At 41.4% G+C, this 16,271-nt stretch overlaps 2 protein-coding genes across 5 annotated transcripts in view; one reads left to right on the top strand and one right to left on the bottom strand.

The window, feature by feature from the left end:
* The first annotated feature begins 1,510 nt into the window (after window positions 1-1,510).
* LOC118778308 (beta-1,4-galactosyltransferase galt-1-like) lies at window positions 1,511-4,275 on the top strand. 2 transcript variants are annotated; one of them, XM_036529785.1, is made up of 2 exons: window positions 1,511-1,706; window positions 2,482-4,275. In XM_036529785.1, the coding sequence occupies exon 2, from the start codon at window positions 2,532-2,534 to the stop codon at window positions 3,903-3,905; it is 1,374 nt and encodes a 457-aa protein (XP_036385678.1). In that variant the 5' UTR covers window positions 1,511-1,706; window positions 2,482-2,531; the 3' UTR covers window positions 3,906-4,275. The 2 variants fall into 2 exon arrangements, with proteins under 2 accessions (XP_036385678.1, XP_036385679.1); XM_036529786.1 differs by lacking the exon at window positions 1,511-1,706 and adding an exon at window positions 1,873-2,104.
* A 5,189-nt stretch (window positions 4,276-9,464) lies between these two features.
* Window positions 9,465-16,271, bottom strand: part of LOC118778212 (ras-specific guanine nucleotide-releasing factor RalGPS1-like) — a 153,375-nt gene continuing 146,568 nt past the window's right edge. For all 3 annotated transcript variants that reach the window (XM_036529627.1, XM_036529629.1, XM_036529628.1), the window contains 4 exons: window positions 15,790-15,882; window positions 13,220-13,325; window positions 12,333-12,424; window positions 9,465-11,635 (listed from right to left, as the gene is read on the bottom strand). In XM_036529627.1, coding sequence (XP_036385520.1) covers window positions 11,606-11,635; window positions 12,333-12,424; window positions 13,220-13,325; window positions 15,790-15,882 — 321 coding nt within the window. In that variant the 3' untranslated portion in view covers window positions 9,465-11,605. The remainder of the gene's footprint in view (window positions 11,636-12,332; window positions 12,425-13,219; window positions 13,326-15,789; window positions 15,883-16,271) is intronic.

Below are 16,271 nucleotides of genomic sequence, written 5' to 3'. Positions count from 1 at the left end.
GATTTAAACAGCATCTAAGCTGAGCTTGTGTATATCAGCTAAGGAGGGATCTAATTTGTTAGTGAAGGATTAGGAGGCTAAAATGTCATTTGTTGTCATGTCATCAACGATCTCTTCTCGCTTCTTTTTTTTTCAGCCTTTTCAACCTTTGTTACTGGAAGACATTACAAAGCAAAATTACTTTGACTTGAGTAGCATGCATTATGTGTGACACCCCTGACAGTACCAGCTACATACCGGTACAACAAACTCCTATTTTCAAGAGATGATGAAGCATTAAAAGCTACTTGCTGACCATCCCCTGATTGTATCTGGCCTTCAGAAGGGGACATGTGTAATTTTTCCACTACAGACTGATCATGATAGCCTCCGAGACAATGATAATGAAGTTTAACATTATTATTGTGATATTGTGCTTGTCAACCACTGTTCCTTGAGTTATCTTTCCAAAATATTTCAGCCACAGCAAAGTAGCTACCTGGCTAATTTGAAACTTCAATCTAGAGTATGTTTGAAATGGTGTCAGAGCTTTGACCAGCACTAGCTGCCATAGTGATGTAAGCCAGCGCATGTTTTGCAAGTTGCACTTATTAGAGCACAGATTTCCTATTTATGGACCAAACAGTAAACTAAAATAATAATAATATATACTTTAGTTGAATTATACATATACATACATATGAATGTTTCAACTTTCCTGCATTTTCACAGATGAAGAGGTTTCGCATCTCTTAAAAGGAAATGCCTTGTATGCATATCGTTAAGTGAGTTACTTTCTCTTGCATTGAAGTCAATGGGTTAGACTAGTGTTTCTCAACCCTACTCCTGGAGCCCCCCCTGCCCTGCATATCTTCAGTCTATCCTTGCTCCAAACACACCTGATTGAAATGATTAACATGCTCTTGATTAAATCAGGTGTGCTTAGCTAATCAAAAGTGCCACTGATGAGTTCAGTCAGGTAGGTAGAGCAGGGAAAGATGGAACGTGCAGAGCAGGGGGGCCCAGAAGCAGGATTGAGAATCAGTGGAGAGTAAACTAAGCTTCTCCGCGTTTGTTAATATTAAAAGAAAAAAAAAGTTGATCACGACCTCCCACTTTGCTAAGACGGAGATAATGGTTAGTTTCTATGGGCTGCGGTTTAGGAGATAATACGTTTCTTCGAAAATATGTAACGGATAGCGAACATTTACCTCAGTGTGGTTGGGTGGACTGCCTATTCTGTCAATAAAGATAGTCGTATTTTACTTGGATTACGACGAACCGATTGTTGCAAGGAAGGAGGTCCAGGAAGGAGGGTTTCGGAATGTATAATTATTTAAATGCAATTTTAAGAAGTACAACTTACTAACTCCTAACTCCTCGTCTCCTCGACAGGCGTCATGGTGAAATCGCATTGAATTGCAATACTTGAATTGTCCAGAGGGCGTCACTGAATCGATTTAGATACAGATAGTGTAACATCCCGGTTCTAAAACGTTGGGGTCATAGAGACATCTTGTTCGTTCTTGTACCTACCTGTAGGTCTGCCTGACGATCATGGAGTGTCGTCTGTCGTAGCCTACACGTCGTAATAATTATTTGTAACGTTATGCGTAAATCCTGCTCTCTCCTGCGTCAACCTGCTGCTTGGAACTTGAGTCTTGAGTCCATGAGAAGACTCCCATAATGCGTGTATTCACTTGGGACCGACTAGGTCGCTGAACACGGTAATGTAGAGGGAACGATTCTTTTTTCAGTAAATGCTTTTTTAGGATGTTGGATGTAAATATTCACTCAGGCATGAATGTTTAAAGTTTGTTCTTTTTTTAATATATTTATATATAATTGGCAAGGTCTCTGAAAATGCAGAATGTTTCACGTTGAAGGAATTTGGATAATGAAGACAGATAACATATTTCCGTCTATTACCCGTGAACACAGCCTTAGCTGGAACACGCTGGAGGGTCATATTGTTGCCGGTTCCTTGTTCTGTGGGATATCTAAAACTTTCTTCGAACACGACGTTCGACGGATTTATTTTTAAAATGCTCCCATCCCTCTCATCTTTTTGAGATGGCTGCAATTTTTGTAGCAGTGGGCGCTTGCACTACGGCAGTGTGTGACGGTACTGTTCGTTATTTATTTATGTTTTTACAATGACACTTTCTGTCACCTGTGCTACGTGGCTTGTGTCTATACACCCGTTCTAGCTTCATGAAACGGTATGCACTAATAATGCCGAATGCTCTGCCTGTTTACCCAGTCAGATTATGTCATGATAAAACATAATTTCACTTATAGTGAACAGGGAGAAGAATCTCTGGAACTTCTGGCGTTTGAGAGAGCTTAGAAATCATCATTTTGAATTCTTTTAATTGTCAGAATATGATGCTCTTCAATGCTCAGGATTCAGAGGTGTCAGATTTTCCGTCACTTACCTGAAAAGTATTGGTAAAATTGTTTTCAATTGATCTGAATATCCTTGTTTGCCATTTTCTACAGATCACCGTGTTTCTAGCCCCAAGAGAGTGAAAACTTCATGAATCGACAGCATGGCTTGTTCCACTCGCAGGATCTTCTGCATGGTGACTGTTCTGCTCTGTGGCACTAGCGGGCCACTGTACTTCTACATCTTTTTACAATATGAAACGTATGCTTACCTAGAGGCCATCAGGCAGTATGGTTACATTGACACTGTGTCAGAGTCAGACTTGAAGATGTGTGGTGCCACTTTGAAAAGAGAGGTAACCGTGCCTGTGAAAAATGCCAAAGCCTTCCTGGTGTCTGCTTATTTGGATGAGCGTTTCTCCGGGGCAGTGCGCGTTATCGGCATCGTGTATCGCTACGACCGGCCCCGGTTCTACTGCCATGTCTGTAGAGACTCTTCTGTCCTCACCTGGACTGCTCAGCTCCTTATTCACTCGGACCACTTTGGCTTCCCCTATGGCACAGCTGACTTCCTGTGCCAGGTGCCAGATGGGGTGGGGCCTGTCTATGCGGTCTCCATTTCCACCCAGCGAGAGCCAGACCCCACCAGCCCGTTCCTCCGAATCCGCAATGCCCAACAGAGCGACATGGCTAACCCGCCCCTCCGCCACTTTTCGGTGTGCCTCTCCACCCTTTTCGGGAACTACAGCAACGTCCTGCAGTTTGTGCAGTCCATGGAGATGTACCGGATCCTCGGTGCTGAGAAGGTATTCATCTACAAGACCGACTGCAGCCCGTTGCTGCAGAGGGTGCTGGATTTCTACTCTGCAGAGGGCTTCCTGGAGGTCATCCCGTGGGACATCCATCGCTACCTCAAGGTCTCCAGCAGCTGGACCCCCTCCAAAGGAGCCGGGGACCTGCACTATCACGGGCAGATCGCCGCCCTCAACGACTGCATCTACCGCAACATGTACGACAGCACCTACGTTGTCCTCTTGGACGCAGACGAGGTTATCGTGCCGAAGCTGCACAGCAGCTGGAGGGACATGATGGCCTTCCTGTCGCAGAGGCACCTGGGCGTGGAGAGCTTCGCTTTCGACGACTACGTCTTCCGGCAAGAGGTGTTCGGGGACGGTGGGACGTTCGACAAGTGGCCCGACGTGCCCGGGGTCAACATCCTGCGGCACGTGCACCGCGAGCCGCTCACCCGCTTTGGCTTCAACGCCCGCAAGATGGTGGTGAACCCGCGGGCGGTGGTGTGGACCTCGGTGCACTCCACGCTCTGGCAGCGCGGCGCCACGTTCAAGGTGCCCAGCGTCGTGGGCCGGCTGCACCACTGCAGGGCCGCTGACAACAGGCAGCTGGGGCGCCGGGACCTGCTGCGGGACACCACCCTGTGGAAGTACAGCTCCCCCCTCATCGGCAACGTCAGCCGAGTCCTGCACCTCGCCCTCAACAGGGGAAGGAGGCGGAGACAGAGAAAGGGGCGTCTTTTGTAGATCTGAATTTCTTTGTCGATTGTGTATTTTTAAATTTTCATTCATTTGTTGCAGCATTTGCACAAGCGGCACAGAGCGGGGGTTTCATGTGGAAAAAAGTACGGTGCAGTTATGTCAGTACTGGATATAGTGAGCCATACTGGGATGGGTAGCTGTGGTCACGCAATAGGTTGGTTTGATGGTACTAGTGTAGTAGCACAAGTACAAAGTACACTACTGGAGTCAGTGATCATGGACTAACAGTGAAGCTGCTTGAGCTATGTGATTCTGGTGGCTTTTGTTTTGGGAACAATGCAAGGGGCATGTCAATGATTGATGTTGATGCCCACAAGAATTGTGTTGATGGACGATGATGTTACTCTCACATTGGCAATTCTAAGAAAAAATCTTAATGACTTAATTATTAATTGGTTTACGATTTTGGATTATCACGTATGTTACACAATAATGTTCATTTCTCGTTGGGCCTCTGTGGACCTATTTGAGAAAATTGAGGGCTGCAGTCCAAAGTAATGTGCTGTGAAATCTATCATTATCATTGTAAAAGGAAAATAATCTACAGCGATTAGGGAATGCTGTGTCAGATCAGTCTTGATTTGCACTCTCTACAGATCCTGCATTTTCTGACAGCTGTAATTGGACCAAATGCTCAAGCATAAACACCAAATTTGTGGGCAGTGACTGTTACACTTTGACCACAGCTTCCATTTTGCAAGTGCACATGACGATGTGGTGTCACTGTGATATTTCACAACATGTCCATTACCAAAGAAAAAAATTCCACTCCTTGATTGACAGTCTTGGTAAAGTATGTCATATCTGGGAGCCTGTATTGTCAAACAACTATTTCTGCTCCTTATCCCATACCTACAAACTCCATGAAGTTATGAACTCCCAAGTGCCCATGTAAATTGTGTTGCCATCTTTTGCATATACTTCCTCCTTGCAAAGACAACATGCAACATCTTTAAGTTCCCCCCTTGGGTGTGAAAGAAAAAAAAATGGCATTTCATTTGCAGATGTCATTGGTAAAGCTTATGTGCAACAGACACATATGCAGCAGACACAGCCTACACTATATAACAGTAGCTGCAAATGCACAGCAAATTGTCAATTGGATTAGGAACATATGGTTTGTAAGTAATTAGACTACACTCTATGGCTTTTCTTAGCTCACAGAGCGCAGCTCACCTTGATAGTTAGGCTAAATTTCCTTTGAGATTTCCTTCATGGATCAAAAGTCACTAAGTCCTTTGAAAATAAAGCTTAATTACTCAGATAAGAGCTTGCATGCTAAACAGTATTCCTTTGGAATGCAACCTGGTCTTAAGTCCTTGTAGTTTGGACCTTCAGTCATAAATTGACAATTGTTGGCTTACCATCTGTTCTTTCAAAAGATTAATTTAAATACAGTTTAAAACACTCCCTCTTAGTAGCAAGCCAAGCTTTCTGGCTACACCATGAGAACTGCAATTGTTAGCTACAGTGTATCTCAGACTTACCTTCCAGCTCCACTTTGTGTCATTTTGTACACTCCCATCCCTCAAAGCCAAATGCTTTCTCCCTCTAGCTAGCCTCCGTCTCCCACCCCTCAGCACAACTCCTTCAGTTCTTCCTTGAAAATATATTAGTGTGGCGCTTCCTTATTTTGTGGCTGGATGTATTCCTACCCAGGCCGATGCGTGTCAACCAAAATCCTCAGACAATGCGCTAACTAGAATTTTGTCAGGGGGCTGGTTCACACACTGGAGTCAGGAATGTTTCTGAAAACATGTTGCACTGGCTGATATTCTCCATGTAGAACATGCACCTAAAATTCTGAGATCAGTGCACCTTCTGTCTTTACTAGGTGACCATGAATCTATATACGAGGGCACTCCGATGAATGCAGAACGCACGCAGAGACTCCACAACACAGAAACATGAGCACTGATCAGAGTCCATTGTTCCGCCTTTCATCTTTTTCTGCCCGATTTCTCAAATCAGGAAAAAAAGGAAATTCTCACACCCCAGATTTCCTCCTTATTTTTCCTGACTTGAAACTATAAAGTGATCACTATTAGTGGTGACAGCAACAGCAAAAACAAACAAGAGTAACCTTCTAAAGTGGTGAATGCACGTCTGCATCAGGCTGTGAGGGGCATAGCCGAGACCATAGTATGTACTCATTAGTCAAGAATGAAAGGGAGGTGACGCGTTTTTGCTGGTTGCATGCTGTGGTCGGAAACTGGAGGGCGAAGGGCACGATAAATGTGTCATTCTGTACGAGGGTGGTGAACTTGGCAACCCTAGTGCTGTGAAGGCGTTTGTTCAGTTTTGCACACTTTGGCTTGAATGTATTTGTCTGAATTTTTTTTATTAAATAGTCTTTCTAAAGAACAGTTTTGCAAGTTTGCATCATTATATCAAATAGATTTAGTCAGATGTATAGTTTGATTTAAACAGGATGCATCCTAACTCATTAATCACAGCCAGGCATTCAATGTTGATATGTTGATTTCCTTGTAATATTTTTTCCTCCATCTTATGTGATTGAACCAGTAAGGCAAGGGGAATGTGGTGTTGCTCACACCCAAAATCCAAACATTGATTAGGCAATGCTGACCTGTAAAGCAAGGTTTACATTTTCAGTCAGTGGAGATGAGGGTATTACATCAGCAACACTTACCCCACATTCACCACACATTAGCCACACACAGTGATTCCTAGTGTTTTTTCCTGGCTGATACCCCTTAGATTGTCTGGCCTCGCCAACCTATACCTGCCCCTTTCAATAATAGTGCACATCCTTCAAAATGGCAAGTCTCTCTTTTTTTTAGCATTTTTCTGACACTGGGTGTACAAAAATTTTAAAAATCTGGTAAGGCTACACTGTAAAGCGTGAGTATGACACAAAACAAACAGAGTCTGTTTTGGAAAGAGGAGAAAGTGCATCAAAAATCCCCTTTGTTCAACATATGGGGATACAAATGAATTCTCCTTCAGTGTAGTACAAAAAGAGAGATGTATGCATGCATTTCCAATAACACATTCATTCCCAAGCATTATTCCCTACAACAGTGTTTCTCAATCCTACTCCCGCAGGCCCACTGTCCTGCATATCTTCTATCTATCCTTGCTCTACCTACCTGACTGACCTCATTAGTGGCACTTTTGATTAGCTGGGGTTGAGAAACACTGCCCTTCGAAACAGCAGAAAGGCATCCATTTACATAATTTTGTTTTTATTTGCATAAACTGTGTTGTTACAAGATGAACAGTGCAGCAACTTAATACATTTCAAAAGTAACAAACAGCCTAACAAATTGTTCACAGGCAGTATGAGAGTGGTTATTAACAATAGCAACAAATAACACGCTGGACACATTCTGTACCCAGTTTAGCCTGCCCAAAGCTGTCTTATCTGGACAAATAAGTTCCCTTTGCAGTACAGCTTAGATGAGTTTCGAACATTACAGCCCAAACCAGAATAAACTAAACCTACATCTGGTAGAAATGATTTGCCCTACATTTTGGCACTAAAGTAATCCCCATTCCTCAGTGGTACTGTCTTTATTACCACTGAACCTATTTTTTATTGAATGCTGTATACAGCCAGTTAAAAACTGTGCCAGATATTGTAGTGTCACATACATGAAATATTTTACTTGTGCAAAAACAGTTAGAAGGTTACATTGTTTGAAGGATTAAGTATGCCAGTGTTTGATTTTTTCCCCCTCCATTCATTTATTTCTTTAGCATTTTTCCCTTTTTCATCCAAATTTTTCACTTTGGCCAGCTGCACCTGTAGATCCTCTCACTACAATGACCTCTGCACTTGTGCAGGAGTGCTGGAATGTAGCAAATGAATCAATCCTCTGACACACTCATACACCAGCAACGACTCATTTTCACATGACAGCTCTCACAGAGGTGCAGATATCAAAGCTCAGAGCTGTGAGACTAAGAATGAACGGCTTAGTCAACGAGAGCCTCAATGTTTTGATTCTCAAACACGATAAAAACAAAAAGAAAAAAAAAAATCCTTTAATTTCCAGTGGCACCAACAAGGATATACACAAACCCCTGACAGAAAGCTGTGAAATGTAGATAGTTATAGCATTGCTTTCTTTAACATAAATGACATTAGAATTCAGATGGATTGTTTGTTTGTTTCAGTCTATAATGAGAAAGTACACTGAGACTATGAGACACTAATGTGAATATTTCCGGCCACCTCCACCCAGAATATGCGCTCCCATTTTTTGTGTAGTATGTATGTCACTTTATTAATGTCACTGAACTGCTTTTTTATAACATTATATTTTTTTTGTCAAACCAAAACTGCAGTGCAGTAAGCCGCCCTGTTCAGTAGGAAGTACACACTGGAGTACTCCTTGTATATGGATTCCATCAAGGGCTCAGTCCTAATACTGATGTCATACCTATAAAACCAGACTAAAGCTACAATATAAATGCCTATCATGACTGCATCAAGAAAAGGAAGATGTGAATAAATTTAAGAACACTGTTTAAATAGTATCTGCCTGTAAAAAACAAACAAACAAAAAAAATCATTCCCATTTTTTTTTTCTATCCTTGTGTTATGTTAGTAATGCCTGTTCTTCACACAAGCACAATTCCAAAGTGTAGATACAAGCTTTGAATAAGTTACATTTTACAACATTCTGACGGAGCTGCTAGCCCGTTACGGAATGCATCTATAATTGGGACAATAAAAAAATAACAACGTACACGACTGTGCATAAATTACCCGTTTATTGTACAAAAACAGTTTGCGGAAGTCCGACATAAGTTTGTTAGTACGCAACCGTAACAGAGTTTTAAGTTACTGTCAGGCGACTGTTGTTAAGATGGTCAACTAACAGGGCAGTGAAGCTACAGGCTGATAAAAACTTAGCTAAATAGTTTTAACTTTGTTTTAAATGTTTTATGGTACTGTGTTCATGTGCTAACTAGCAAACTTCTTACCGCGCGTCTGTTTGTGTCTCAGTCAGCAGCCACTGTTTCCGGGGCATCAGGAAGCAAAGGGTGATTCGTTGCGCTGGGACTGTATTTATAATGTACATTGGGTAGTATATGCCAGCTAACACCAGTTTTCATATATGTTTATTTCCTGAACGTGGGTATTTCGGAAAATGTGTAAAATGTGTTATGATTGAAATGCTACTTATAATGTAAATTATTTATGTTATTTATTGAAATATTAACAGGTTGGGATTGAAAAGAATTAAAATTATTTTGGATCGTCCCAGCTAGGAGGGTATTTAAAGGAGTCTCATTTTGTGGTTGTTGGTTGGTTGAATGGAAGTGAAGACTGGTCAGAGTCAACATGTGTACAGTGAGTGGGTATTATTGGACAACCCTGTAAATAGTTTTGTTTATCTGTTTGTTATTATATATATATATATATATATATATATATATATATATATATTGATACTTTTGCCACCTACACTGTATATAGCCTTCACCTTCACCTGCACACCAGGGAACCAATAAACACCCTTGCAACTTCATTTGTTGTTTGGCTCCATTTTAGGGTTTTTTTTTTTTTTTTTTTTTTTTTTTGCCTGGCTGCTGCGGTTGTCCTGTCACAAACATAAAACTGAATTATTATTATTATTATCATTTACAAATTACAATCTGCACAAAGCAACTGCACACAAAATTGTATCTAAAGAGGTTCTGTGAACTTCTGTAAAATAAAGTCATACAAAATATCAACACTAACTATCGGGAGCTTCCATAGACCTACCATCATAATATGTTCAACTGACATACCGTATAAATTTTTAATCAGTAAAAACTCAAAAGCGGAGGACAAGAAGCTCATTTACAGGACATCGTTATTTATCAAAATACATTTTTTCCTTAGCTTTTGTGACACACAAGTGTAGTGTATAAAAGTTCAAAAGTAAGGTGGAGCTCTACAGCCAGGTCAGCTCTTCAACACTGAAATAGCCATCTCCATCTCATGACTGTTCACATAAAGCTAGTGAGACATTCATTCACAGATAACAGAATAATAGATAAAAAAAAGATTTGTCAGCTGGCTCAGTAGTGTAAAAGGTTATAATGAAAATAGGGTCATCCCGGTCAAAATAATAATAGAGAGGTGTTTGAATCTTGATCCCTTTTTAATTTCATGAATTTCAGAGTTTGAGAGACTGCAATTATTCAGGACCTAAGATTTGAGAGGACAATGACTTCTAGTGGCTCCATTTGTGAAAGCTTTGATTGTTAGGGGTTGATTGTTCTATGGCATTTTTATGGAATAATAATTTAAAAGGTTTTACTGGAAGTATAGTTATGGATGTTTTCTTCTGTCGTTTATTCAATAAAAGTCTCTGACAGTTTTACATGAAGCCCTGACAGGGGTAATGCATATGATGTCCTCAACCGGCAAGACAGACACAACTTGTTGTTCCTTTAACTTCTCACATCTTTTTTATCAGAAAATGAGGACCCATCATAAAAACTGACCATTTCCTTCCTGTGCTGAAATCCCAGCTCACCACTGTCCAATGACCTCAGAAAGGACCTTCCTACTTACTCACCAAGTCTGTTGTCACTAGTCACACAGTAAATGAACATTTAAATGATCATTTAAGGTATTAGAGTCTGTCTTTGCCTTCTGCAATCTCACCATTCACCTATTGTTATTGTCCTCATCTGATGATCACCATGCATTTAGTGCAAAGTAATATTGTAAGTCTTCTTGTATCTCTCTTTATCTGCATTTTGATTATCTCCTGCATTCTCTATTTTTTCACCCTATTAGAATAGGTAATTATACTACATCACTCCCACTTCTCTGCAACACCCGCTGTGCTCACACAGAGAAATGAACGCAAACCTCTGACACACTCACACACAGTCATTGGCTCTTTTTGAATACCACAGTGCAGGACCAAACATGCGGACCAAACATGGACCAAGACGCAAGACTGTTCTGAGAATCAGAGCTGGGAAACCAGGTTTAACCAGGATAGTATTGTGGGAGCACATGCTGTGAACAGTAGCACGCACTGACCCAAGAAACTCCACTGTATGAGCACTGAGCTGATCTGCCATGGAAAAGATAGGGTGACGTGATTCCTCCAAATAAGTATCTGTGCAAAATAAAGAGGAGCTAAGGTTGCAATGGGCAAAACAGATAATTGAAAAAGCACTAAACAGTTTAGAGCCAGCTGCTGGAATTCGTCATTGTCCACTTACTTTTTCTTGGATTTCTCTTCTTGGAGTGTTCAAAAGGCATTGGGATTCCCTACTGATGAGTTTTGGGGCAAAGTCTCTTCATCTCTCTCTTTACAGTCCAAATCTGTCATTCCCTATCTGATGGGACTTTTCCTCCTCCATTTTAAAACCCAACTCAGGCAGATCAGCATCCTTGTTCCCTCGCAGCGTTGCTAACAGGAACAAACAGCACAATACTGTCACTCCCAGACCAGAGGCAGGAAGTGTCGCTTGCTTGTCTTCTCAATTTCACTTGTGGTACCCCAGTGAGGTCCCCCCCCCCCCCCAACAGTCTCAGATGGGATAGGATGCGCTGGCTCAAAGCCCACATTGATGTGGTCACGCTGAATGTCCACATTCCATGTTTCTTCCATTCTGTCTCCCATAATTCCAGCTGGTTTGCTTGGTCACATCCTCTTACCTTATTGTGTTTGGCACTATATGTCTTGAGGCCCCATCAGCTACTCAAATGACATTAGGTTGGTTGGTATCTGCGGGGGGGGATATGCAAAGTTTCTCTCTTGAAAAACTGAACCAATGCAGTGAAACCAGTTTGCTGAGCTCCCTACTGCCTTAGGACAACTGGAGCAATGCACATGCACATGAATGTCCTACATACTAAGTTACCTACTACAATTTAAGCAGCCGCCATGCACAAGAATGATCTATGCACTATTCAGTACACCTCGTCCTCTCACCTCATGCATATCTACCCATCTCTCTCTTTAAGTGGCTAAATAAACACCCCCTCCACCTCTGCAGACATGTGGGGAGCGTTCTGATTGGCTAAATGGCTGATACGCATCACCTAGATAGGTGCTACACAATGGTGGAGGCTAAGGTGAATAAAAATTCCTTAACTGTGAAGTGCTTTGAGTTCTTTGAAAGACATGAAAGGAGCTCTATTAATATTTATGACTATTGCTACTGATTACTGTTACTGCTGATTCATATTCTCTGTATTTCCCTCGTATTCCCTCGTAATTTTATATATGCCACTTTTACATATGCACTCTACAGTATACACAAAAAGTATGATGATTAAATATTAACAGAATAATATGCATGGATTTGAACAAAGTATTTTAGTACATGTGCATTTTTTGCAATGGATGCCTCGAAAGGAAATGATTAAACCTATGAGCTATGACCATGGCGTCCTCTGGACGTCAGGTAAGTTCCAAATACCTTTGGCCTGCAGCTCCTGCAGGCGTCGTCCAGATTCTTGTGCCAGATGATTGCAGAAAACCTAGATCCAGTCTGGAACTTGTAAACATTTCCTGGAAAGCACATCATACATTGTCAACACAACCCTGTCAACACTGTGGTAAGTGACTCAGACCTCTTTTCAAAATGAACTTTTTTCAGGGAACTCAAACTTAGGCTGTGATCAAGGCTATAGAAAAAAATGTAGATTTTTAAAACAGATTGTAACTGTAGTAACTGTAATAAAACACACAGGCTCTGGGCTATATTCCTAAAACGTATGGTATAGTATGTTTTGACACATCATGTTTTTAGTGGAAGTGTACATTTAAACTTGCCAACAGCAAGTTTTTTTAAAGGATGAGCAACATCATTAAATACTCAATAAAAATAAAGTAATTATAACAAAATTACTCAATTAAAAATAACTCTCACATTTGCTGCATAAGGATGAAGTAACACTTGAATCGATGTACTGTAAACTGCAACAATGATCCACAGGATTCTCGGTGATTTTATTTGTCGTGTTTGCTTAACTGGAGCGACTGATTGGATGGAAATTTGAGCCATATGTTGTTTGTTCCAGGTTTCCCATCAGCTGCTGGTTGAAACTTGTTTAAATAAAATCTTCGTGTGTGTGTGTGTGTGTGTGTGTGTGTGTGTGTGTGTCTGTGTGGTCTTCACACAGAACATCCACAGACAGCATAAGAACACTTAAGGCTCCTGTTACTGACTGGCACCTCCCACACAGAGGACGTATATCTGTGCAGGAGACCGAGACACTACCCCCAGAAAGAAGCATAATCTGCCTGGCCATGGAGGGTGCAGTCTTCAGTCAGATGACACTCCCATGTGACTCAGCAGCTCACCTTTATCTGGGTCATTCAGCTGGAAGATGTTAGGTTGCTCTGGGTCATCTGGTAGCACCACCATCCATCCAGCCAGTGAAATCTTTTTAGAGGGTGTGGATTTGTACTGCAAGGGAAATGGGCACATATACATTATGGACAATATACATTAGCTATATACATAATGGGCAATATACATTAGCCTCTAGATTAATTCATATCACTCTTTAAAAATGAACAAAAACATAAAGTTATGGAAAAAAGCTATGTATTGTTCTTAATTATATGTAATTGGCAAGTTCATATCATTCACAAAGAGTGAATTTTATTCTAGAAACACCACGTGGACAGAACAACACCTATTCTCCCTCTCCAACTCTCTTCTACCCCCTACTCTGCAAGATTTCAAGGCCCTGCTTGTCAGAGACATTTACAGGTCTGTACACTTTATTTGTAAACTGGGGTCATGATGTAACAGGAAGTTAAAAGACCCGAAACGACCAGTGGTGATTACATCCAGTGGTTATAAGTTTAAAGATAAACTGTCATACTTTAAACACACGCACAAACTCACACCTGTATTCACATGTCTTGACTGTAATTAGTGTCAAATAATTTCATTTCCTGAGCAAGTCATTTCATGTTCACCATAAAATAGAACAGAATACTCAGATAATATACCGAAAAGACCTTCAGCTGTGTGGAATGGAATCACTTCCTCACAGTCCTTTAAGAAGTTAACTTCACCAATGTTGTGCTACAAAAAACATGTATTCTTTATCAACAACCGATTACCACAATATAATCCAAAATATCATCCCAAATTCAAAAGGGACTTAGGTCCCTTCAACCAATCTGTCCTACTTTACCAAATGCACTGACTATTTGAATTACTCTGAAATATTCTGCATAATTCAGTAACACTGGGTGTACATTCAGTAACTTGGGCGTTTTTTACAAGGTGACCTTATGATGTCCTTTGAACAAAAGACAGAGCTTCCACCTCCCAGCTATGCATATCTTTACATGTTTACAGGTTAAGCACTATGCTAGTGTGCCACACAAGGAATGGCTCTTGCCCCTAATTTTCCTTCAGTTAGACATCAACATATAAGAGAGATAAGAGGGGATAGGCTTTATTGGTTTTGCAGACATCAGGTGTGCTGAGCAAAGATAAAGTTAGGATGAGGTAGGTGGAAAAAAGATAAGATTTCAAGCGTAAACAAACAAACTACTGGACAACAGTGAGATCTTTCCAAATTTTATTCAGAGAATTCCATTCAGCAAGTGTCGTTTTGCACCTGGGGCTTCAAGTGGTGAAATAAAATGCACAGATGGAACCATAAGAGGGAAAAGTACAAAGAATGGGAAATTAAAAGGTATAACTAAAATAAGGTAAAATAATAGTGAAATAAAACAGTCGCAGAACCCAGGTGGTGTCTGTTCAGAGTGCAATCATATGTCAGCACAGTGTGCCCACTTCAGGAAAACAAAAAGCCCCAAAATAACAGATTAACCATTCAGAGTTATAGTCTGCCAAGACCCAGACACCCTTCCAGTCAAACGATCAAATTATCACTTTAAACCATAAGGTAGGCCTTCAGAACTTAAGCAAAAACAATATATTATCTTGCCATTCCTCCTGACAGATATCGTGTGGGACTGACCTAGAGGAGACAGACAGCCTAATTATGAAAACAGGGAACAGGCATGCTGGTCATGTGACCTCTCAGGTCATTACATTCCGAAATTATGACACCTAACCCTTTAAAGACCTAAAGTGCCGTTTTAATGAGGACTTAAGGATGTCAATCTGTGGAACATTTTCATCTAACAATTGACATATATTTATTTAACTTCATTAAATCCAACTCATCACAACCCTCAGAGAATGTACAAACTATTACTGAATATGCAAAACACTGCCATAGATGGGAGGTTGAAACTGGCTCCTTGACTTATATATGTTTCATCAGGTCATGCTCACAATAAGAAAAAAAACTGGAAAACAGTATTTTGCATAGTGTACGAAATAACAGATATCAATTTTCCATTGGGACTTTTTGTTCTGTTAGAAGGTGATTAAATATTACAAAGGAGGAAGGGTGAGTACGTCTGATTCACTAACATGACTAAGAGTGGCAAGTAAATGCACTGCAACTGTATGCATTGAAAAACTGATGAACCACTGAACCACTTTCACAATCTTCATCTCAGTGGCTCAACAGGATATGGCTTGAGACACTGGCTGTGTCTGACGAAGTCAGCATTTGAAGGGAGCATTTTCACCATTTTCACAATTTTCAAAGTGAGTCCCGATTTTGTTGCCTTTTGAGCTGCCTTTTCCGTTAGGATGCTACCTTATAAGGGAGCTCACTTCTAAGGATGCAGGCAGCAGGCAGCTGACTTAGTATTGGGACACAGCCATTGCCTGTGATTGAAAGGTTGCCAAAGGAACCTGAGCAGTGGCTGTGAGACGCCTCTAGAAGGTGACAGTAACGTTGACAGTAACTCTCTCTGGTGAGACGGCAGTGCAACCAGTGTGTCAGGCTGCTGTGTGCCCTAAGTGCCTTACTTGCCGCAGTACTTACATGCTTTCTCTCCGAGGCCCTCAGTGCTTTTGAGCTGTAGAAAGTTAGCATCGTGCCTGAGAGAACAATCCAGAACCGAGTCCAGGAAGAGAGCTGTTAAAGAGAGAGAGAGAGAGAGAGAGAGAGGGAGAGAGGGAGAGAGGGAGAGAGAGAGAGAGAGAGGGAGAGAGGGAGAGAGGGAGAGAGAGAGAGAGAGAGAGAGAGAGGGAGAGAGAGAGAGAGAGAGAGAGAGAGAGAGAGAGAGAGAGAGGGAGAGAGGGAGAGAGAGAGAGAGAGAGAGAGAGAGGGAGAGAGGGAGAGAGAGAGAGAGAGAGAGAGAGAGAGAGAGAGAGAGAGGGAGAGAGAGAGAGAGAGGGAGAGAGAGAGAGAGAGAGAGAGAGAGAGAGAGAGAGACCACCACCATGCGGGGCAGGATTAGGCCAATATTCATTACTCATTAACATTCAACAAAGAGCCATTAAATTTTGGCAACACCTAAAAAA

The sequence above is a fragment of the Megalops cyprinoides genome, chromosome 5 (genome assembly GCF_013368585.1).
Source record: "Megalops cyprinoides isolate fMegCyp1 chromosome 5, fMegCyp1.pri, whole genome shotgun sequence".
Lineage (NCBI taxonomy): Eukaryota > Metazoa > Chordata > Actinopteri > Elopiformes > Megalopidae > Megalops > Megalops cyprinoides.
Note: the sequence above shows the minus strand (reverse complement) of the source record. Positions and strands in the feature narration are given on the sequence as shown.

Bases quoted from the DNA above. Each gene is read 5' to 3' on its own strand.
- LOC118778308 (XM_036529785.1), top strand. From the start codon at position 2,532: ATGGCTTGTTCCACTCGCAGGATCTTCTGCATGGTGACTGTTCTGCTC.